The following is a 23,526-nucleotide window of genomic DNA, read 5'->3' as shown; positions in this document are numbered from 1 at the left end:
ACAGCCAGGTTGGAATGGTGAACTCAAGCTTACTAATCAGCCATATAGTAGGCTATCATGATTCGTGAGAAGGTGATAATTTCCATTCTGGGTGAAATATATTGCCATATTCCAGACAGTGATAAGGATACAGAATACAGATTATGCTGATACAACTATAATGAAGGTCTAAAATGGGTGAAAGAACATAGCATTATGCCATGTCTTACAAGAGCCACTATATGAAACTTATTTGATTATCGTGTTCATTTTTTTTTTTTTCTTCTTCTCTAAATACTGATGCATTGCTACCGGCCAATCAAGATTTGGTCACTGTCAGGGTAATAAACCCAGAAATGATATATCTATACTTATAGCTTGCTTTTTGGAACCCCCACTGGTGCATCTCGAGACCTCTTTTCGACAGCTCTTGAAAGCTGCCTCACCGCATCTTTTGGCATATGGCGAGGACGACTCAGCCAAAGTCCTCCATCAACAACAAGAATAGCTCCGTTCACATATTTACCTGCATAACAAAAGTAAGTAAAATCCCAGGGAAAAGAAAAGATGGGAAATCAGAGAAAAAGGCCCACACCTATCAAGACTTCTAAATTTATCATTACAATTAAGGCAGATAAAGGACAATCAAATCTCATGAGAATACACTGCAAGGAACGCAGTTCAAATAATAGAAACTAATACTTCCACTTTACATGAAAATCACTACAATGCCAACAAGCTTTTACCAAAAAACAAAAGCAGTGGTAAACAAACAGCAGAAACACAATGGTTAGAGTACACCCAACAAACAGCATGTGCTTTACATTATGACTGGGTTTGACTCCGCACTTAAATCATGAATCATGACATTTGGCTTGTTTTAACAGCGTTCTACTGCTTGGCACCACATATTTAATTTATTCAGAGTTGACATTTCAAAATAATGCGCAGCAAATAGGAAAACATCAACTAAGTAAATAATTCCTGTGCACAAGACAAGTGAACAAGGTGGAGGTAGCAACCTGCATCTGAAGCAAGGTAGAGGGCAGCCATAGCGATATCCCATTTCTCCCCTAGCTTGTATAAAGGTATGTAGTCCCTAGCATTGTTATTAATCTCATCAGGGGCGAGCTTACTCATGCCAGGTGTATCACCAATAGGGCCAGGTGCAATTCCATTCACCCTAATATCATAATCAGTTCCCCATTCCAGTGCCAAGTTTCTTGTAGTGGCATCAACAGCTGCCTGTTAGAAAGGAACACTTAAAAATGAATATTCGACATAAAAATCATGTCTGCCACATTTAACAAGCCTATCGAACAAACCTTGGCTGCTGAGACATGGATTTGATACCAAGCAGCTGTATAATGTAAAGTAGCACTGATGCTCAATATTAATCCACCACCAGATGAGCCCCTTCCTGGTGCTCCTTTCTTGAGATACTTTAGTGCCTCGTGGCACATTGTGAATGTACCAACAGAATCAATATCCATAACTGCATGGAATAAACAAAACAAGTATAATCTCTCAAATAGATTTAGACAAAAACAATATTTACTAGAACAAAATTTATAGTTGTCCCACGAAATCGACAAATAACTAAGGTGAAACTCTTCTACTACATTTTGCGAAACTTTGTCATCCAATCCGCCAGAGCTCAGGCATAGAATAAATTAGGTAGTCATGTATGACTTTTACAGCCTTGCCCATGTACTCTTTATTGTTTCAAACACAATAAAGTTAAGTGTTATAAAACACAAACCTGTTCGAAATCCATTAGGAGATAAATCTTCAGCAGACACAAGAAAATTTCCTGCTGCAGCATTTACAAGTATGTCAAGCCTACCAAAATGCTGAAAAGTTGATTCCACTACTCTTTTTGCATCTTCCTGTTTACGTACATCCCCCTCAAACCCAACAGCCTGAATATTAAAAAAAGAGGAAAACTGAAACGTCAAAACCAACTAAATTTAACAAGTAATGGCTACTTAATTCGACGGCTAAGCAACAATTCTGTAGGATCTAGATTTTAAACAAAACAGAGATGGTCCTAATATTGTACAAATGAAAGGAAACAATTATAACAGAAAAAGTTTTTTTTCCCCCCCATTTATTATCAATGAATTAGAACTATTTACTGATTAAAAACTAAGGATTGTAAGGGGTAAAAAGCAGAAGCATTTTCATTTCTGTTTCCTCGATTTTCTCGACAGCCAAACGAGTTCATTACTCAATTAAACAGAGATAAAGAACAGAACCCAGATGCTCAACTTGAAAAAAAAAAAAAAAAAAGAACAAAAAAAAAAAAGGTACCTGAATTCCAAGTGATCGAAGAGAGGAGACAGCAGCATCAAGGACTTGCTTTCGACGACCCATGATGGCAATTGAAGCTCCATGTATGCCAAACTGGGTCGATATCTCAAGCCCAATTCCTGACCCACCTCCAGTTACCAGAGCCACCTTGCCTTTCACTATATCAGCCTTGAATGGTGACTCCATGATCCCCCTCTTTCTCTCTCTCAGATTCTCTGCTTGATTCTAATTAAACTCTTTTAGGTCCAACCTGAAAGTTGTTTCAACTTTTTCCCAGGAAAATATCGCTGTCGTCCACAAGTTTTAATCATAAAAAGGAAATCTTGAACAAAGTTGGATCGCTGACTATATATAACGGTCCATCATTTGACACGTCATCCAGATGGGGTAGGGCACAAATAGAATAGAAATTCCCTACTCTCTCTGTTGTTGTCGCCTCCTCGCTAGTCTTTTGCCAAACTCTGTTCTACGCCCGCTAATTTCCGGGAAAATTTCGTTGATAAAATTGAAAAAAGCTTAAACTTTCCATCCAACCAAACAGAATGGAACAAGAAGAAATCTTAGTAGACCAAAGCTTCCCTCTTTTCAAACCTTCAAAAAACCCTAAAAAACCTCCCAAAAATCCTAAACCAACTACCGCCGCCGCGGCCGAAGAACCAGCCACTAACTGCTCCAACGGCGAACCACACATTGAAAAGTCGGCGGCGAACCTTAGCAATGATTCCACCCCAACCACATTTGCCGAGCTTGGGCTCTCGGATTGGGCCGTCGAGACTTGCAAGGAGCTGGGCATGCGAAAGCCAACGGCGGTTCAGTCCCACTGCATTCCGAAAATCCTCGAGGGCCGCGACGTGCTTGGTCTGGCCCAAACGGGTAGCGGAAAGACGGCGGCTTTCGCGTTGCCGATGCTGCACCGTTTGGCTGAGGACCCCTATGGTGTGTTTGCGTTGGTGGTGACGCCGACTCGAGAGCTCGCTTACCAGATGGCCGAGCAGTTTCGGGCACTGGGCTCGTGTTTGCACTTGCGGTGCACAGTTATCGTCGGAGGGATGGACATGTTGACCCAAGCGAAGAGCTTGATGGCCAGGCCTCACGTGGTGATTGCTACTCCAGGGAGGCTCAAGGTCTTGCTCGAAGAGAATCCTGATATTCCTCATGTTTTTTCCAAGACCAAGGTACTGAATTTTTGTTTTCTTTTGCTTTATGTTTTCGTTTTTGCTCTTCTGGGTTCTTAATGAAGCAACGTAATTTATAATGAGAAGTAGTTTTGAATGTTTTTCAGATTGTTTATAGACTTGAATTTGGGAAATTTATAAGCAAGTATGAAACTTTATAGTTACCCTTTGCTAGAAAAGATTGGGGAGGGATGAATTTTTATAATTTTAGTTTCAGTTTCAAGTTTTGAACGAAACAGATAGAGTTTATGCTTCTGCTTCTGTTTCAGTAGCTTTATGAGTAACAAAAATTCCATGAAATCTTTATATATATGTATGGTTCTTTTTCATTTTGTTTCAGTTTCTAGTTTTGGATGAAGCAGATAGAGTTTTGGATGTGGGCTTTGAAGAGGAACTGAGGGTGGTGTTTCAGTGCTTGCCGAAGAATCGGCAAACCCTGTTGTTTTCTGCGACAATGACTAGTGACCTGCAAACGCTACTTGAACTTTCTGCTAATAAGGCCTACTTTTATGAGGCATATGAAGGATTTAAGACAGTTGACACTCTTAAGCAGCAGTTTATTTTGACACCCGAAAATGTAAAGGACGTTTATCTGGTGTACCTTTTATCTAAATTGGAAGATATGGGTATTCGCTCTGCCATCATATTTGTCTCAACCTGCAGGTATATTCTCTTTAGACTTCAAGCTTTCGAGTCTGAATTTTATGGGTTTTTTTTGGCTATGAATTTGTATCTGTTGTTTCTTTTGTGTCTAATGTTCATGGATGTTATTGTGCAATATGTGGAATATGCTACTGGTTGATGTTATTTTTGGAACTTACATTGACATTTCTTTTTGCTGGTTCTCTGTATCATGGATATCTCTATGCTGTGTGTGTTTTGTATCTATGCATTTCAGTGTTATGCAGTTGCATTCACAACCATATCCTATTGGCTTTAGGGGTGATGTGAAGTTGGAATTTAATATGTGCTGCATCCTTAGTTGTTTTGTTTTCCTTTATATAGAAGTATGATGATCTGTTTTAATTCTTGTTAACTTGCATGCAGAGACTGTCATTATTTAAGTTTATTACTGGAAGAGCTTGGTTATGAAGCTGCAGCATTGCATTCATTCAAATCTCAGTCTTTAAGGCTTGCTGCGATACACCGGTTCAAGTCTGGAAAGGTTCCTACATTGCTTGCTACTGATGTTGGCAGCCGTGGTTTGGACATTCCTACGGTTGATCTTGTCATCAATTATAATGTTCCAAGGTGTCATTTCGCAATGTAACTTTATCCTTTCTCAGTTATCCACAAAAAACGATTTTCACCTAGAATTTAACAGCCATCTTGTTACAGGTTTGCGAGAGATTATGTTCATCGTGTGGGGCGTACTGCAAGAGCAGGCAGAGGAGGGTTGGCTGTTAGCTTTGTTACTCAAGTGTGTATTAAGTGAAATGTCTGAGAATTTGTTTAACGAAGAATTTTATAACATTGGTTACTTACTTTGCTTACCATTGGAACATGTATCATGCAGAATGATGTAGAACTTGTTCATGAAATAGAAGCTGTTCTTGGGAAACAATTGGAAGAATTTGAATGTAAAGAGAATGAAGTCCTTTCAGATAGCACAAAGGTAAGATCCTGGAGGACTGGTTTTGCAGTGAAATTGTGGACTATTAAATATCTCAAACTTCTATGCTTCTTCTGAAACCATTTTTTGTGTAATTAATTTCGAATTTACCACATACTCGCAGAGCATCTCAATTGATAAACTTTGTTTTGATGTGCAGGTTTGGAATGCCAGAAGAGTAGCAAAAATGACAATGATGGATGATGGATTTGATGAGAAAGTAAAAGAACGAAAACAACAGAAAAAAAAGACGCTAGCAGCCAAAGGATTATTGAATAAAAAGATTAGAAAGAGGAAAAGGGGAAAAAAATCTGTTGAATGATTCAACTTTTTTACTCATTTTGATATACCAATTACACCAATTTTGTAGAATATTTATTCAATTTTTGTTTGTGCGTTAAAAAAGTAAACTAGCGTCTCGCTTGTAGACGATAATTTTTAAAGTGACATAATTTATTTGTACGGATTATATTATTAATGGCATAAATAGAATTTGTCTGACAAAAACACTATCATAATGTACAAGTGTTAATTATATAATTCTAATCTTCTATGTTTTGAGTATTATTATTCTCTTTCTCTCTCTCTCTCTCTCTATATGTATATATTTAATTCTCAAAGTTGAACTTTTGGAGAAGTGCATGTAAGCATTGAAAATGACCAAATAAAACTTTGTATAATTATCTTTGATTTACCTCGAAAGAAAAAATATTCATCTTACTTTATAAAGCCTACGACTTTTTCTTTGTTAAATTAACGGAACAGAGTTTTGTGAGAATGGCAATTTTGTAAATAACTTAAAAGGAAAGACTTGTGTTATAGCATAACAAGATCGATAATTTCTACGATGTGTTAGTGATACGTGTCGATTGGTGAAGCGTGTATTAGTGACAACCTAGCTAGTGACGTAGCGCCTGATGTCACCGTTCTCCCGTGCGTCTGACGTCACCTTTTCTTCCATGAAAAGCTTCACCACTGTGCTTTCCTCTCTCTCACTCTCACTCTCTCTGAATGTCTCTCCGACAACGTCCAACCATCCGAAGAAGAAGAAGAAGATCGCTCTCAGAGTTGAAGATCACAAGCTTATAAAGGTCGATGAGTCCGTAGCCATGGAGTTCAAGGCAGACAGAAGCTTTTTAAAAGACGACGCCGTTTCACCTGACACCATCGTCCCGCTCCCAAACGTCAAAGTCAAGTGCCTCCACTAAATCGTCCAGAACTTGCAAGAAGCACGAAGAGCTCAAAAACGACGAGACGGAGCGGCGAACGAAAAGCTCTCGGCCTTCGACGTTGAATTCGTGAAGGGCGAGAGGCGATAGCAGCCTCAAAGATCTGATTTTGGCGGCGAATGTTCTCAATGTGAAGCCGTTGATGGGAGTTTCTGATCGTGAACGTTGCCGATCGCATCAAGAACCGGAGTGTAGAGTAGATTCGCGAGCTTTTCGGTATCAAGAACGATTTATCATCATCGGAGGAGGAAATGCTTCGCCAGAAAGTTATCTGGGCTTATCGCGATGTGGACGATGATTCTGATAACGTTCAAATGGGGGTAGTTGTATAAGCTTTAAACGTAGCAATTTAGAAGAAACTGTTTGTTAAGTTTTTCTCAACTGTTTCCAGTCAAAATCCTCTGGAAATCAATTCACAAATGTTCTGCTTAAAAGCAAACCTAATTTAAGAGAAATGACACACACACACACACACACACACACACACCAGATAATTTCAAGATTTTAAAAGCATAATAAAAAACCATACAAGATACAACAACTTTGCATTTTGACAATGGTGGCATATAGTTTCGCTTCCCCTAAAAGACCTTGTGTGTGTATCAGATTTGCAACTGCCAACTAAACGCTAAAAGACCTACAACTACAACTTTAAATTCGTCACTTAAAACAATCAGCAAGCTGCAGCTAGACACCAGAATACCAAAACAACAACTACAGTGATGCTGATACCGTAACGGTCTTCACTGCTCTGTTTGCTGTTGTTGCTGCTGCTGCTGCTGCTGCTGCTGTTGTTGAGGTTGGGTTTGTGGCCACGGCACGAATGCCATCGGTGGTCTAGGCTGTTGGGCAGCATACATAGCCGCTTGATCTACTGGTTTCCCCATGATCATTCCGGTAGGTCCAACTGGATGCTGTGGTGGGACGTAGTAATATGGAATATCAGCAGGTGAACCCACCACTGGAATTGTAGCTTTAGTGACTCCAAGTCCCTCCTCTTTCAGTTCATCTCTTGGGATGATATCGACCAAGAAATCAAAGACATCGGTCCTTGAAATGGCAGCAGCAATATCATTCTTCTGTAGTGTCCTCCTTTTGTTTTCTTCAGTGTGAATCCAAGAACGCAGTGTCAACTCCAAGATGAACATTTCACATGCCTTTGCAAATATGACTGGAGCTTCGGCCGAGATCATTCTAACATCCTCATCGGCCTTCATGATTTTCTTGATTCGAGCAAGTGGTAGGCTGTGGTTTTTGAAATCGCTTGTCTGCTCGATTTCTTGCATTTGATTAGCCCAGAACATCTGAAGCTGCTGCTGCTGCTGTTGCTGCTGTTGATGGTGGAAATGCTGGGCTTGCTGGTATGCAAGCTGGTGTGGGGAATTTGAGAAAGTTGTTGGTGGTTGTGTTGGGGAAGGGACCGCTACAGCAGGAGTACCAGAAGCAACCATGGGAGCTGTTTGGTAAGAAGGAGGAGCATATGTCATTTGTGCACCTGTCACAACACCAACCACTGGTGGCTGTGGCTGTTGATGTTGTTGCTGCGCTTGTCCTGATTGATCCATGGTTCCGTACTGGAGTATGCTATCTTTTCCAAACTATTCTGTCATCAGAACGCTGAAACACACATCAAGGAATGTAGATTCAATAAAAGCCCCTAACTCAGTTTAACCTAGCAGATTATTCTATGCATTTACGTTTTTCATATCCAAGTACTTAAAAAGATCTGTATGAGGATAGCACCTCTTAGTTACAACCCAGAACCCAAATTCACGGTTTTAAGTTCTCTTCCTGATACACATTTCATAATCTAGTTTACATTACTGCTGTTATTTCCTTAATAATGTGAAACCAAGATTATTGAAAAATGAAACATGTCAGCTATAGTTGAATATGTCTTTTCTAGAACACAAGAACAATGGATGCAAACTTTATATGGATCACAAATATGACCTTTCTATATGTGATAGTTATTCTCATGACTTGCAGCTAAGAATCAATAAAGCAGGTATAGTCAACGCCAGAATTTAAAGAAGTTAAAGGTCATCCAAATACCAAATGTTTGAAACCCTGTTCTGTAGAAATAGGAAATTACACTATAACAGTTTGATCGCACAGAAATTCTGCACATACAAAATAGTGAAACATGTTAATGTTAATACAATTCAAACATAACTGAGCAAACATACCAAAAGGCAATGCATCTTTTTGAGTTTCAATTAAAGTTCACAAAACAAGAAAGTATAGTATTCTTCTTCTGAAAAGAAAACTGATTTAAAATACAGGTTCTACAGTAAAATTTAACCACTTGCAGGAAAAAAGAAAAAAATGACAATTTTTAGCCTATGAAATTTCAAATTGCAACTCAACCCACATTTAACCTCTTCCCTACCCTTGCAGCCTCAACCTAGAGTTTGAAGCAACTCTTTAACATTTTGCAAGGAATTCCATATGCCACTAGACCACAGGATCATTTAAAACTTATGTATACATGTATTTGCAAGGGCCATACTTTTTAAGTGAATAAATGAATCAAAAAACAAAAGTTTCAACATTTGGGGAAAATTAAGCAAAGCTGTAGGATGAAGGTCTATGAAGTGGGTTATGATCAAAATAAAAAGAAATTAATTTGAAGTCTAGTCTATAAGTGGATTCTCGTTGGAACTCATATTTTTTAAGTGAACAAATGAATCAAAAAACAATAACATTTGGGGAAATTCAGCTTAGTGGTAGTATGAATTTCTATTTAGTGGTTATTATCAAAATAAAGAGAATTTAACTTGAATTCTAGTTTATAAGTGGATTCTAGTTGGGTCTCATACATTTAAGTGAATAAACGAATCAAACCACCAAAGTTTCAACATTTGGGGAAAATTAAGCATTGCTGTAGGATGAATGTCTATGTAGTGGGTTATGATCAAAATAAAAAGAAACTAATTTGAATTCTAGTTTATAAGTGGATTCTACTTGGATCTCATACTTTTAAGAGAATAAATGAATCAAAACACAATAACATTTGGGGAAATTCAGCTTAGTGGTAGTACGAATGTCTATCTAGTTGTTATTATCAAAGTAAAGAGAATTTAACTTAAATTCTAGTGTACGAGTGCATTCTAGTTGGGTCTCATACATTTTAAGTGAATGAATGAATCAAAACACAAAAGTTTCAACATTAGGAGAAATTCAGCCATCATTTGGGGAAAATTAAGCTTTGCGGTGGGATGAATATCTAATGTAGTGGGTTATGATCAAAATAAAAAGAAATTAACTTGAATTCTAGTTTATTAGTGAATTCTATTTGGGTTTCATACTTCTTAAGGGAATGAATGAATCAAAACATAATAATATATAGGGAAACTCAGCCAACATTCGGGGAAAATTCAGAGATCTCTGCATAAAATACAACCTGCATTCCAAGTCAAGGGCCATCCCCTTGTTTTATTCGCAAGTAGAATTACACATGCACAGTATGATTACAAACATATAAACAGAGCACACAGGAAATGCAGAATATATACCCAAAAAAATAGCCATGAAACACGAAGACACAAAATAAATCCTCAATGCTAATACAACAAACTTCTTAATAGTTCTTGGTAGAATAACGAAACAGACAAAACGAGAAATAAACCCCAAAATTGTCTAAAAAATCCAAACTTTTTCCACGTCAATGCATGCATTCCACTTTCTAACCACAACTTGAATGAAAAGGTCTCATAAACTAAGACCAACACAACCACCTCAGACAAACAATTTAGAAGAAAAAAACAAAAAAATTAAGACAAAGCAAGAACAAGTAAATGGGTTCCATTTTTAAGTCTTATATAAACGCAAAATGCTTTCTCTGGAACCAAGGAAAGGCATTTTGAATCTTTTTGTTCTTCCATCTAAATTAGATGAACGAACACTTTTCACATAAACCAAAAACAAATAGAAAATGACCCAAAAAAAAATAAAATTAAAAATAAAAATTCACCTTCCTCCTCCTTCAAACCCCTAAGAATTTTTAGAAGCTAAAAAAACAACAAGACGATCTAACCTTGAAAATTCATGAAATACCCAAACAGAAGGTCATAAAGATTAATTACCCAACAAAGTCCAGCTGAGTCTTATTCAGTAGCAGAAACCCTAAGAAAGAGAAACTAAGAGAGAGAGAGAGAGAGAGTTCTAGAGGAAGAAGGAAAGAGAGAGTGAGAGAGTTAAAAGGGAGGGACAGATAAGAGTTTGAAATATGATCTTTCTCCTTAGAGAGAGAGAGAGAGAGTTCTGGGGGCATCTGTTGATGACACGTGTCGAGTAAGGCAGTTCTGACTATAAACAGGCGATGTACACGAAATCCACATGGCTAAAAATTACTGGATGACGAGTATAGACAGATGCTCACGTTAACGACTGTGACGTACGAGGAAAAAGATATGGTATATGGTTAGGGGCAATGCAGGTAAAAAATGTATAAAAGTAAGGGTTGTTTGATGGATTAGATTGAGTTAACGTAAGCGTGGGTTTGCACGTGGAATGCGCGTGAGAGTGGTGGTGGTGAGTTCACGTGGGAAATGGGTCCCATTGAGTTTGTGAGTCATAGCTGGTGGGTCCCTTTGGAATTGCATGCTCCTCCACCTGACCAACCTCTAATCATGATTCATCACACACTCTGTTCGGTTAGATTAGATCCAAGCCTTCTTTGCCTTTGTTGTCAAAAAAAAAACAAAAAAAAAGGATCAATCAGATTATGACACGTCGGCTCAAAAAAAGCCTTCTTCTTTTTTTCTTTTTTTTTTGGATTTTATTATTTTGCTTGATAAAAATAAATTTTAATCTTTTCAAATACAAACAAAAAGGTTGACTCTTTTAAATGTTTACAATTTTCGCAAACATAAAAAAATAAATATATAAATAAATAAATGAAAGAAAATTTGGAAGGATTTTAATCCTACTTTTAGTATTTTCTTTCAGATAAATAATTCATTCTTCTTTCTTTTTTATACTAACATACTATTTTCAATTTGTTTTTTTAGAGTAGGATAGAGGATTCAATTTTAAAATCTTTATTAGATAATTGCTGTCTTCCTATTGAACATAGCCTAAGTTAGAATCTAAAGTTTATTTGTGAAGAACTTAATTAGTATGACTTTTTAACATCATATTTGCCATACTATACCAATCATTTAGTAACGTCGTGAAAGGGATTTTTTTTTTTTTTTTTCAATCTACATTGAGGAATGTACCAGATCAGGTGAGTGATATTTCCACATAAAAATGCTATATCTTTCCAAAAAAAAAAAAAAAAAAAGGGTAGTTTTCCTCATAAATTAACATGGCAAATAAGCCACCAAAAATGAAGAAGAAAAAGAATCACATATAAATCCGAATTTTGAAAGGTTACATGTAATAAAAAAAATTAAATATTAGTTAATCTTTTTATAGGGTTCAAAGAAAGTGGATCTACAATGTTGATACCACAAAATTTTCTTCTTAACATTTCTATATATATAGCTTTTTTATTATCCAGAATATATTCACGATAAGAGATTACTATTTACATATATCCTTCAAATCGATTGCAGAATACATATCTATTTCTACTGGTTAGATTAAATAAAAAATTTCTAGAACTTTTTACTTTTGTTATTGTGATTTAGAGACTCAGAAAAAGGTAATTAGTTCGTGAAAAGCAGCTTTTAGCTAATTAACATGAAAACTCATTAACTTGATCCAACTACCATTACCATGACATGATTTGGGATGTTTCAGCAATAATCCAAAAATGTGTTTAGCTTTTCCCAACAAAATTTTGCTGTATTCTATCAACAAGCATTATCTAGGTTAATTTTATAGTATAGTCCGTCCACATACGAATCCATATTAAATTTAATATTTAAAAAAAAATATCAATTTTGATTTATGTATATAACAGCAAAATCGATACTTTTTATTTAAAAATGTTTTTTGTACAGATCCGCGTAGTCTCACCCTGTGTATTTATATATATATATACATGCAGAACTTTGGATAAACATTTTGCAGAATTGTCTACTAAAGTTTTTGGAACATGGAGAGGAAATGAATTGAGCCGACATAATGGTTTTTGGAGATAAACTTAACGAGTAGCAAATTAAATTAAGAGAAGGGAATCGAATATAATTGCAAGGCACAGGCCACCTGCTATGTCTCATTGTTTGTTGGCCGACCAATGTGAGAATGACTTGTGACAAACACATGACACCAATAAATTAGAGTGTGGTGCCCACTTTTTGGTTGAGGTTTCCGGTCCCAACTATACCCTCGTCTTCAAGGCCGGCTAGCTAGTTGGTTGTCAATTTTCCCATTTTTATTAAAGTCTTTTTTTTTTTTTGGTTCTACATTTTAAATTACTTGTAACAAATAATTATGGGTATTGTATAGTATTTTAGTATGTTGTGAACTACTTCTTTTGGTGATTGATTTTGTTGGTAAAAAGTCCAATTATAAATAAACAAAGTTTATATATATGTATATATATAAACATATATTTGTGAATAACTATTGGAGACATTAGTTTTGAATCACAAATTAAGATTTGATTTTTTTTTAAGAACATATTTATCTTGGTTTCTTAAACCATCGTATCGAAATACCTAAGTGACAAAACTATTATTTTATTGGATAATGATTCAAAGTTTTAATTCTTATATATATATATATATATATGTATATATAATATAGTCATGGTAATCATAATTGCATCATAAAGCTATCACATAGGTTGAAAAAGTAGGTTTTGAAAAATTAGGTTTGTTTTAGGCCTTTGATTATGTTGACTAGCCGTATGGTAATATGAAATTTGTGGCTTTTCTCTGTGAACAAAGAGCAAACACCAAACATCACAAGTCACAACTACTATTTCCCAAATTTTCCTTCATAAATGATGTTTATTAACAGTTATTTCTCCTTTTCTGATTAGAAAACAAGTGACCAACCCTTTTATTATTAATTTTGAAGAATGCTGTGCCCATTAATATTGAAATTCCAAGGTAGGGTTCCTTCAAATTTTGGACAATATAAAATTTTCTTATAGGTAAGACTTAGCAACCTCTTTATCACTTTTAATTTTTGGTCTTGCAATTGTGCTTTCGTTATGCATGTCTCTTGCATAGAAGAAAACTATGTTGTTTAACCAATAATTAGAACAAAATTCCTAAAGTATGATTAAGTTTTGAAGTCTTAGATGTCCAAGGTCTCCCTTTACTAGAGCATTTTTTGTGATAGATATATTCAAATATCTACATGCATGGATTCCAACAAACAATATAGAATAAACCAATGAAATTGTTCTGTTCTTTTAAGGCCTTTAAAAATTTAGACACGCTTTCCTTTTCAGAAACAGCCATGTTGATTACTTCATGTTTGAGAAAATGACCAGCAATTCTTCGCTCATTTAACATTATTTATCTTTGTATTGAAGGATATTACCCATTGATTCAAAACAAGAAGAATATTCTACATTCATCATAAATAATAAACGAAAACCATGCACCAATTTACACTTTGTGAATAGGGGGGTCCCAATTTTCTGAAACTCCATTTAAGCCAAACCTTACCCTCTACCCATCCTTCTCTCTTTCTCACTCTCAATTAGAATCCTACCAGAAACAAATGGAAAGCTTCAATGTCGGTTGGCTTTCCTTCCCCAGCCATGAGAGTTTCAACCATGATCTTGCCATTAGAAGATTTTGTCCTGCAAGAGTTGAGCAAGAACAAGGAGGAGGAGGAGAGTGGGAAGAGATACTGAATGAGATTGATGAACTCTGTTTACCTTCTGATACCACTGGTATCTCTCCTTGCTTGGCGGCTTCGGAGGTTGATGAATTTGTTGATAGCATTATTAATATGGATCACTACGAAAAGGACGACTACATCAACAACTCGCTAGCGGAGAACCAAAGTAATTTAGATTGCTTTCATGATGAGATGGAGATGTTTTCCATGGAAAATGATGTTTATGGATCAGATGTTCTGACGATGATAGAAGGCGATGAAATGGAGAGTGCTATAAGCGGTTCAGCTGAGGATTTTGGAGGTGCTCCTGATATGGTTCCTCGTGTTGCAGAGGTTAGCCATGGAGTGGACCAAGGGCTTCACTTGGTTCACATGCTCTTGGCTTGTGCGGAGGCTGTGGGATGCAGGGACACACAACTTGCAGATTCATTGCTCAGCCAAATTTGGGCTTCTGTTAATCCTTGGGGAGATTCATTGCAGAGAGTCTCATACTGCTTTGCTGCAGGATTAAAGTCAAGGCTTTCACTTCTTCACAATGTCAAAACAAATGGGACATTCACAAATGGTGCTACAGATATCTCTTTGGTCACAAGAGAAGAAAAAATGGAAGCTTTTCAACTCCTTTATCAGACAACTCCTTATCTTGCTTTCGGTTTTATGGTGGCAAATGAAGCTATATGTCAAGCAGCAGTTGGGAAGGACAATCTGCATATCATTGATCTGGGTATGGAGCACACTCTTCAATGGCCATCATTGTTAAGAACTCTTGCATCAAGGCCTAAAGGTCCCCCCAAAAAGCTCAGAATCACTGGATTAGTGGACGATCATCAAAGTCTCTTAGAGCTCGAATCAAGCATGAAATCGCTTGTAAAAGAAGCAAGCTCACTAGGCATACAACTAGAGTTCAACGTGTTAACAGAGGCAGTAACACCATCTCTTTTAACAAAAGAGAATCTAAACTTGAGAGAAGGGGAAGCATTAGTCATCAATGGTATTATGCATTTGCACAAGTATGTAAAAGAGAGTAGAGGGTCTCTGAAAGCAATACTCCAAGCACTAAAGAAACTATCCCCAACTCTGCTTACACTGGTAGAACAAGATGCAAATCATAATGGGCCATTTTTTCTTGGGAGATTTCTCGAATCCCTTCACTATTATTCAGCCATTTTCGATTCCTTAGAAGCTAGTCTTCCAAGGAATAGCCCACAGAGGATGAAAATAGAAAGACTTCACTTTGCAGAGGAAATCAGGAACATTGTGGCTTTTGAAGGATCAAATAGGATTGAGAGGCATGAAAGAGCAGATCAATGGAGGAGGCAATTGGGTCGTGCTGGTTTTCAAGTGATGGGTTTGAAGTGTATGAGCCAAGCTAGAATGATGCTGTCAGTATATGGCTGTGATGGATATACTTTGGGTAGTGAAAAAGGTTGCTTGCTTCTTGGATGGAAAGCAAGGCCAATAATGCTGGCTTCTGCATGGCAAGTGAACAACGTTTCTTCTTCTTCCTCCTAATGGACCGTTTGGATGATGGTTATAGCTTATTCTATTGGCATAATCTCAAAGTATTTTTATATAAGATCCTACTATAGCTCGAAGTGTTTTTACGGGATCATCTCGATATGCCCAATGCTACCAGGAATTCTGACAATTTTTTTTTTTTTTCCTCTCTATTCCTTGGAGAATGATGTTACTTGGGCTTCATTTTTATTTAATCTTTATTATTTCTTTATGTCGCAGAATTAATGTTTTCCATGCAAGTGGTTTAGGCAATCTCCTTGGCTGCAGCTTGGATTCTACCAAACCCTTTGATGGTTGGTGGCCAACCATTAGGTATTCATGTGGGAATATCTGTATTTTCCTTCCAGTATTTATTGTGGGATAATAAGTTATAGATCTAAATTTCAACTATTTTTCTTTCACAAGTTCGATCATCCAGGCAGGTATACTAAACTTGTAGTAGCAAAAGAAAACCTACTCCTCTATTGGTGGGAGTTCATTGAAACATTGAAATTGAAAATGGTGGTCAATGAGTGGTACCAGTATGGTGTATGGTGGTCGATGAGCGGTATCACCATGTTCCTAATCTAGATAATCTCCATTTTATAATATCATTTTGTTAAACTTATGACATCCTCATTCAACAGACCTTGAAAATAAAGCCAATCTCATTTCCTCAACTGTTTTCCCCAGGATTTTCCATCTAACAATTTAAAGACAATCTCACCATAATCCATGACAGTATCTGTAATTTCTTCCTCCATAAATGCAAAGCAAAAATGTCTAAAGATTAATCTTGGCGGAATTGGATAACCATAAAAATTGATAACCAGAAATAGTGGTAGAATTGCAAAATAATATATTAACACAAGCATTAATTACAAATCATGTTTTCATACCGTCCAAGGGTAGCCATAACATCCATTTGACAATTTTGCCACCTTTGGCAATTAACAAAATTGGATATCAGCAAATATCCAGAGAAGAGTCAATTTCCATTTGAAATTTAAACACCATGTAAACTATTTAGCACTGCTAGATATATAATACATACAATTATTTTGTGCAGAACAGAATGAATATATTTTTCGGTTTATATTATCACTTAGATGGCTTCTGAACCTGGGTTTTAGTTTGGCTAGCCAATGTAGACATTACACGTAAACGGCTAGCAATTTCTGTGAAGGATGGTCTAGCTGCAGGATTAGGAGCCCAACACTGCTCCATCAGCCGTCTCCATTCAGGATCACAATAACTTGGGATTGTCGGTCTCAATGTATTATTCACAATACCTCCTGCATGTATAGAAAGATTTTGAACCTTAATTAGAAATGCCATTGGTAAAAGATATTGCGTGGGAGAAGAGAGAGAGCCAATTTATTAAAATTGTTGGTTATGTTGGCTATGTTGTATAATTGAGTCTATTTGCAATCAGCTTACGGTTTTTGAATTACTGGTAACTTGATAAAGGTAGAGAATACTGAGACAAAGCCTTTCCAAATGACGCAACTAAAAAGAGATGTGAGCTTAATAGATCAAAATTTTATTCACAGGGTATTGAAATTGTACCTATAATTGCACCATAATGCATGTTAGCATATGGCTCCTCACCGGTTAGAATCTCCCATAAAACAATACCAAAAGAGAAGACATCAACCTGCAATGAACAAGACAATACAACAAGCCATATGAGAAAAATAAATTCGTAAAGGGAAACTTGTAAAAACCCACTGGAGCAAATAAATTTTTACTTCCAAAATTTATAAATGAACTAGGAGAAACAGAACAAACAGATGAAGAACAACTCTTCCCACCTTTGGTTTCTAGAGAATATTTTGGAAAAGCAAGAAAATCCAATGAAAGACTCTTACTTTCTCTACAAAGTTGTCATGACTCAGTTGATGAATTCCTTTTATGCTAGTGCAGAATGAAATAAGTGGCCTACCTTTTCAGAGACCTTAATGCTGCTTCCGTTAAGCAACTCTGGCGCCATCCATGGTAATGTTCCACGAACACCACCAGAAACCAGGGTATTTCGTTTGATCTTTGAGAGGCCAAAATCACCGACCTGAGAAACAACATACTTTAAACTAACATCCACACCAAGTGCCAAATTATCAACATTTTCCTAAAAGAATACCTTGCAAATTGGACGTAAAGGATCTTTCAAGTTCACAAGCAAGTTGTCACATTTCAAGTCAAAATGCACAATATTCTTTGAGTGCAAGTATTCCATCCCAAATGCTGCATCCATAGCAATTATTAACCGCTTGCGACGATCAAGATACCTGAAAATGAAGATCATGTTAAATGGAAGCAGGAAAACATGTTGAAAGTCAACCATCCCAATTCGAAAACATTGAATTGTCGCTATGAAAGATAAAACCACAAATTTCAAGCACTAGCACTAACCATAATATCCAGAATCTCTTTAAAGTTTCATTTAAAAGCTTGGTATACTTAGAGACTGGACGGTATAGCTTCATTACAATCATTTGAACAAAAAATACAATATTGAGAAACTCCTGCATTAGTATATCGTTACCTGTCTTTACGAAGTAGAACATGCCTAAGAGAACCATCAACCATGAACTCAGTTACAGTTGCTAGCGTTCCCCCTGGTCCATCTTGCACTACACCATAAAAGGCTACTATATTTGGATGGTGAAGCTTTGAAAGAATGTCAGCTTCCCGCCAGAACTCTACAGTCTGAGAATAGCAGCATGTATGAATCATATATTATGATATTGGAAATTAAACTACTTACATAGAAACAGAAGCATGAAGTTCTAAAACCAGATTCCTTTTATTTTCTTCTCCCTATATAGACAATATGTGGCCAACACACAGCCAAAAAATATGTAATTGGGAACTATTATAAGTAGAGAAGGAAAGATACCAATCTCTCTTGCTCTGATGATCTCCCAGTAAAGCAACTCTTCTTTATTCTCTTAATTGCAACATCTGTTCCCCTCCATTTTCCATGATACACAGTCCCAAAAGTACCTGAACCCAGTTCCTTCAGCTCTTCAAGATCGTCATTTTTAATGACCTAGAGTGTGCATCAAAAGGAACAATCAAACAAGAGATTCAGATAATGCTTAATTGCAGCAGGAAATAAATTAATAACCAAAAAAAAAAAAGAAAGCAGCGAAGGTTCCTTAAGATGCATCAAACTACATTACTTAATTACGAAATACTGACACATTTTAGTTCTAGGCATATATTAAGACATCTATGTTGGGGTCAGTCTCATTTGATCACCTGAATACTGATAAAAGATCCATATGAACAAGCCAACATGAAATTTATTAAAAAGAAAATATATGTGCATACAGTAAATTTAAAAAAAAAAAAAAAGAAGATAATTTTGTATCAGGTACAAAGAATGTTAACAATTATAATTATCTGTTTTGATGCACAGCGTTGGGTGGGTGAAGGGGAAGATTGGTGCAGGGCAGGGGGATCAAGATTTCACATGTTAGAGTTGCACAGGAAGAATCATACCTGTAACTCTAAGGCACCGAGATCAAAATCTCCCAGGGAAGAATCTAGTGGAGGTAAACCAACATTTCTACTTTCAACCTTCCCATCCTACATCGAAGCAGTTAGAACTCAGAATATTGTCAGAAAGAGTGTACACAACGACAAACATCATCAAAGAATACCTCATATTCCAGCTCTGGCATTCTTAGGTTTTCCATCATAGCACTAAACTGTATACTTTCAGTGTCCTTCGTTTGGGATTGATCATAATTTGACTGCACAACTATAATGTCAGCTGCAGTCTTTGCAGGAAATTCTTTAGGATCAATTTCACCAACTTTCATATGGGAATCAACATGGTCCATCAAAACTCCATCTGTAGTAAAAGGTGTAAGATGATAAGATTTGATATCTCCTTCTTCAACTTTTTCAAGCACAGATGAAAATGCAGGATGATCCTGGTCAATCAAAGAAAAGTCTTTCTGAAGAAACCCTCCTTGTGCCAATTTATGAAAATATGACCAACGTTTGGGATCATGATTTTCAATGTTTAAACTCAAGCCAGCCCCATCTTTGTGCAGCAAACCAACACCAGGGGAATCATCAGAGAATATTGCCTTGGAAAATATGTCAGACAGGATATCACGACGAAATCGATCTTCAATATCAACCTGCGTAGATGAGGATATAGCAGTTGAGGGTGCGTCATGAGAAACATGTTTAGCTGACTTCTTGGTCCAAGGAAAAGGTTGTGTATCAACGAAAGTGTCATCATGACTAGGATCCTCGCCAGTGACCTCACTAGAAGGATGAACTGGCTGATTAGACAAAGGTTCCTCAGGGTTCTCAACAGAAGCTTTTGGGATTACAGTTGGAAGTTCAGAGTTTTCATCTATTACATGCTTTTTAAGGCCATCTGCAGGGAAAATTGTTTCTTGCTCAGATTTAAGAGTCCTATCACTGGTTGTAACATCTTTATTATCTGTAGTTTTTGGTAACTCATGCTTTGACCCACTTCCTGCACCTTGCAATAGTTCTGACTTCATCCGAGCAACTGAATCTGCAGACTCTCCGTACTTTTGAAGTCTGGCAAGCCCATCATCAACCATATGAGTATCCACATGTAATGACTTTGCTGTTGAGGTGGATTGTTCAACCTGCAGAGCCTGGTTTCCATCTTCACGCAATTTGTCAACACCTTCTGCAATTGGATCCTGCTGGGAAACATCAGAACGAGAATGAGATATGAGAAATTGAGAACCATGTGAATCATCAGATTTTGTTGATCGATTAAGCAACTCCGCCTGCTCCCTGGGAATTCTTTCTGAATTGTAAACTCTCTGAGGAATAACAGGCTGCTCAAAATAAGTCAAGTCAATTGCAATGGATTCGGACCCACCATAACCAGGGGCAAATGTCGTGGAATGAAAATCATCCTCACTAGACTTGGGAACCTGCAAAGGATTCACAGAGTTATTTGATGAAGCAACCCTGTCAGGCTCCTGGTACTTCACCTCATTTTTTGAAGACAATAAATGAGGACCCCCCTCCGAAGCAGTAACTGCAACTGTCGCATTTTCAACAGGAAAATAATTCATCAAATTACCGTCATGTGGTTGTAAAGGGACACCATAGGCTTTCCCCGAGGAGAAAACCTTTTCAGGAGTACTTTCTTGCGGCACTGGATTCTCAGATTTTAGTTTCACTTGCTTTACTGGCATCTGAGAATTTTCAGCTCTTGATCCACTGAACTGTTGCCCTTCAGTTGAACCTCCATGTTGAGCCATACTCACATGGAGGGGAATTGAACTAGAAACTAAAGAGGAAGGAATAGGAGGAACATGGACATCATGAAATGGGTACTGCATATTTTCTCCAGAATTAACCATCTTCCCATGATAAATAGGAGGCTTTATTACAAAAGCACTAGAGGAACTAGGAATCATAGATTCTGAAGATTGAATCGTGACTGGTGAAACAATATTGCCCGTCAAAGGAACACTGCTAATCCCTGCTGAGTCTATTGGAGCACTGTTAGTCTCTTTTTCAGTACTTTGTCTATCTAGCTCATCTAAATTATTTGCCAAAGAGCTTGCCAAACCATGCAGAGATGAGTTTTTCTTTGACGCAAGATCCATGCCATTAACAGCAACCACATACTGAACCTCAGAGTCACCATCCATGCTACCAAGACCAAACTGAACATCTTCTAAGTCACTCATGGAGAATAAAAACATCCTAAGCTTTTTTGACCCTTCTCCCTTTGCAAAATCAGAGCATTCCTCCATCATATTCTGCAAATCCTCATCACATGATACAGAAACCAAGGCATCAAGATCCTCTCCAGGGAGCTGATACTTGATTATATGAGTTTGGTTGCACATCGATAAAGCTTTCTGCATAAGCTCTTGCCAGGAAATATCCTTTCTTATGCAGATAATTCGTGTTTCACCTCCAACATACCGGAGCTTTCCATCACTAGGCCGGGGTAGAATTTTACCACCAAAGCTGCAGAGTACCTTTATCTTCATTGATGAGCTATCAGAGGCTCCAGAAGAGGCATAGCCACGAACAACTCCTCTACCACTTTCAAAGCCTGATGAACTTCGTGGAACTGATGGAACTGAAGCATGGTTATTTCTGCCTTCATGTGAAGATGAATTTTTTCTCTCAAACTGTTTGGGACCTTTCTCGGCTATTCTGTGCATTGAAATATCAGACCCACTTTCAGACCCATGATTGATACCTAACATGCCCTTAAGTTCCAGATAACCTGGTGCACAATTGGGATCACCAACAGTATCTGGAAGCAAAGGCTTCCTAGGATTCACCCGATCACGCATGAATTCAAAGGCAAACTCCTCGCCTGTCTGTATGGAGTAATTAAGGACAGGTTTAACTTCTGACATATTGGGGTCAGGGGGTCTTGTATTCATATGCATACTGCTAAAAGGATCACGCACAAATGACTGAGAATGCGGCTGTAGTTCCTCATTTCCGGGTTCAGTGGAATTGTATTGAGGCTGTTTATTTATTCTTGACTGCTCCATCATACCATGATTCTTCAAAGCATCTCAACTCAACTGTGAAAAACTAAATTATCAGCATCCTTTGCAGTCTCGTGTACTAAGTGATCAACTTTTATAAGATGAAAAGCCGATTTCTCCTAGGCAAAAACTGAAATTGCAAAAGAAGCTTCAAAACGTCTACAGTATTATTGAGCCACAATACTGGATTAAAACTTTTAACATTTATACCACAAGGAATTCTTTTGCCTACTTGTACGCATGTGTAAGATTGACTTCGATTCATCTGGTAATCAACTGGTATACTTCTATAATTATTTTCTAAAATCTAGACCAAAAAATTTCTATTACATCAAAAACCGAAAAGAATTACAGATATTTTCCTCAGTAAATTTTTTTTACTTGCTTGCCCAAATCATTAAAAATCCATTTTATAGAATAATTATCGTCCAGGCAATAACCATACCCCGATCGAATTCGAATTATTAGATGAAGCTCACCTAGCACTTATTTTACTCAATTCCAACAAAAAAGAGCACAAAATACAAGTATATATTACAAACATATAAATATAGATAAAAAAGAAAGAAAGCACTTAGAACCTTATCTTCACACAAAGATGCCACTTAAAAGGATCAAAATCAGAAAAGCAGAACCTTGAACGTCAAAATTCAGATCAAAAACAAACACAGAACAATTAAAAAAATATCATTACCTAACAAAAGATCAATGCTTTCTTTTTCTTTTTGATAAAGGAATCTCTTTTGAATGTTAGACTCTCGAGGGTTTGAGTGAATCAGCAACCAGAACCACATCAGAAGAAAGATAGATGGTGATGATGATGATGATGATGATGATGATGAAGAATAAGAAGAAGAAGAAGAGTACTTGGAAAGCAGCTGAAGTAATAAAACATGTTTGAAAAAATTTTCACTTACTTTCTCTCACTTTTCCTCATTTTCTCGCGTGTACCATTTTTTCTTTTTTATAATATTTTTTTTTTCTTTCTTTTTGTTTTAGACAATAATTAATAGCAAAGGATAGATTTACTACTCCTTTTGTTTACATTTTTTTTTTTTTTTTTCCCTGTAACATTGCGACTCTGGAAAATATATTCCTCTCTCTCTCTCTCTCTGTGCCAATAGTCAAACTTGTAAAGCTACCTATTAATATTCCCAAATTACCCCTTTCTTCTTACATTTTCTACGCTAAAATGCCATTATTGTAATATCATTGATTAGAATTAAGATAAGGAATTCCCCAAGGTTCTTGTCGTGGACTCTCTTTAAATGAAAACCACGTGTTGTCTTAATCAAATCGATTACTTTGCTTCATTTTTGCCCTTTTTATTCAATTAAGTTTTTTTAATAAAATTCACAAAAAATAAAATAAAAATAAAGTTTTTTTTCAATAAAACAATAATAATAATAATAATAATAAACCTTACAAAATTT

At 36.7% G+C, this 23,526-nt stretch overlaps 5 protein-coding genes across 11 annotated transcripts; 2 read left to right on the top strand and 3 right to left on the bottom strand.

Annotated features, from left to right (window-relative positions):
* Positions 1–61: 61 nt before the first annotated feature.
* On the bottom strand, positions 62–2,618 carry LOC107417910 (peroxisomal 2,4-dienoyl-CoA reductase [(3E)-enoyl-CoA-producing]). The gene is made up of 5 exons (XM_016026559.4): positions 2,293–2,618; positions 1,742–1,901; positions 1,305–1,474; positions 1,002–1,224; positions 62–505 (listed from the first exon to the last, which is right to left on the bottom strand). Exons 1-5 carry the CDS (start codon positions 2,476–2,478, stop codon positions 351–353), a joined length of 894 nt encoding a protein of 297 aa, XP_015882045.1. The 5' UTR covers positions 2,479–2,618; the 3' UTR covers positions 62–350.
* Positions 2,619–2,694: 76 nt separating this feature from the next.
* Positions 2,695–5,646, top strand: LOC107417909 (DEAD-box ATP-dependent RNA helicase 36). Its single transcript, XM_016026558.4, has 6 exons — positions 2,695–3,467; positions 3,808–4,130; positions 4,515–4,718; positions 4,806–4,887; positions 4,984–5,082; positions 5,240–5,646. The coding sequence occupies exons 1-6, from the start codon at positions 2,835–2,837 to the stop codon at positions 5,399–5,401; spliced, it is 1,503 nt and encodes a 500-aa protein (XP_015882044.2). The 5' UTR covers positions 2,695–2,834; the 3' UTR covers positions 5,402–5,646.
* Positions 5,647–6,799: 1,153 nt separating this feature from the next.
* On the bottom strand, positions 6,800–10,555 carry LOC107417913 (nuclear transcription factor Y subunit C-2). Of its 6 annotated transcripts, none has more exons than XM_025073542.3 (3): positions 10,397–10,528; positions 8,262–8,431; positions 6,800–7,925 (listed from the first exon to the last, which is right to left on the bottom strand). In XM_025073542.3, the coding sequence occupies exon 3, from the start codon at positions 7,871–7,873 to the stop codon at positions 7,052–7,054; it is 822 nt and encodes a 273-aa protein (XP_024929310.1). In that variant the 5' UTR covers positions 7,874–7,925; positions 8,262–8,431; positions 10,397–10,528; the 3' UTR covers positions 6,800–7,051. The 6 variants fall into 6 exon arrangements, with proteins under 6 accessions (XP_024929310.1, XP_015882050.1, XP_024929311.1 ...); XM_016026564.4 differs by having other exon boundaries at positions 8,364–8,431; XM_025073543.3 differs by having other exon boundaries at positions 8,404–8,431; positions 10,397–10,509.
* Positions 10,556–13,374: 2,819 nt separating this feature from the next.
* LOC107417904 (GRAS family protein RAD1) lies at positions 13,375–15,985 on the top strand. The gene has a single exon (XM_016026552.4). It carries the CDS (start codon positions 13,941–13,943, stop codon positions 15,573–15,575), a length of 1,635 nt encoding a protein of 544 aa, XP_015882038.2. The 5' UTR covers positions 13,375–13,940; the 3' UTR covers positions 15,576–15,985.
* A 411-nt stretch (positions 15,986–16,396) lies between these two features.
* Positions 16,397–23,150, bottom strand: LOC107417903 (uncharacterized). Of its 2 annotated transcripts, none has more exons than XM_016026551.4 (9): positions 22,788–23,150; positions 19,229–22,223; positions 19,068–19,154; positions 18,460–18,612; positions 18,106–18,269; positions 17,701–17,848; positions 17,506–17,628; positions 17,130–17,217; positions 16,397–16,855 (listed from the first exon to the last, which is right to left on the bottom strand). In XM_016026551.4, the coding sequence occupies exons 2-9, from the start codon at positions 22,097–22,099 to the stop codon at positions 16,662–16,664; spliced, it is 3,828 nt and encodes a 1,275-aa protein (XP_015882037.2). In that variant the 5' UTR covers positions 22,100–22,223; positions 22,788–23,150; the 3' UTR covers positions 16,397–16,661. The 2 variants fall into 2 exon arrangements, with proteins under 2 accessions (XP_015882037.2, XP_015882036.2); XM_016026550.4 differs by having other exon boundaries at positions 19,229–22,129.
* Positions 23,151–23,526: the final 376 nt, after the last annotated feature.

This window comes from Ziziphus jujuba, chromosome 2 (genome assembly GCF_031755915.1).
Source record: "Ziziphus jujuba cultivar Dongzao chromosome 2, ASM3175591v1".
Lineage (NCBI taxonomy): Eukaryota > Viridiplantae > Streptophyta > Magnoliopsida > Rosales > Rhamnaceae > Ziziphus > Ziziphus jujuba.
This window is presented reverse-complemented; position numbering and strand designations above follow the sequence as displayed.

Bases quoted from the DNA above. Each gene is read 5' to 3' on its own strand.
- LOC107417910 (XM_016026559.4), bottom strand. From the start codon at position 2,478: ATGGAGTCACCATTCAAGGCTGATATAGTGAAAGGCAAGGTGGCTCTG. The intron at 1,225-1,304 runs GTTTGTTCGATA...CCTTTCTAACAG, and splicing joins TCCATGTCTCAGCAGCCAAG to GCAGCTGTTGATGCCACTAC. The intron at 506-1,001 runs GTTGCTACCTCC...TTTGTTATGCAG, and splicing joins CTACCTTGCTTCAGATGCAG to GTAAATATGTGAACGGAGCT.
- LOC107417909 (XM_016026558.4), top strand. From the start codon at position 2,835: ATGGAACAAGAAGAAATCTTAGTAGACCAAAGCTTCCCTCTTTTCAAA. The intron at 3,468-3,807 runs GTACTGAATTTT...ATTTTGTTTCAG, and splicing joins ATGTTTTTTCCAAGACCAAG to TTTCTAGTTTTGGATGAAGC. The intron at 5,083-5,239 runs GTAAGATCCTGG...TTTGATGTGCAG, and splicing joins TCCTTTCAGATAGCACAAAG to GTTTGGAATGCCAGAAGAGT.
- LOC107417913 (XM_016026563.4), bottom strand. From the start codon at position 7,873: ATGGATCAATCAGGACAAGCGCAGCAACAACATCAACAGCCACAGCCA.
- LOC107417904 (XM_016026552.4), top strand. From the start codon at position 13,941: ATGGAAAGCTTCAATGTCGGTTGGCTTTCCTTCCCCAGCCATGAGAGT.
- LOC107417903 (XM_016026551.4), bottom strand. From the start codon at position 22,099: ATGATGGAGCAGTCAAGAATAAATAAACAGCCTCAATACAATTCCACT. The intron at 17,629-17,700 runs GTATTCTTTTAG...GTTGTTTCTCAG, and splicing joins CTTTACGTCCAATTTGCAAG to GTCGGTGATTTTGGCCTCTC. The intron at 16,856-17,129 runs GTACAATTTCAA...CTATACATGCAG, and splicing joins GCATTATGGTGCAATTATAG to GAGGTATTGTGAATAATACA.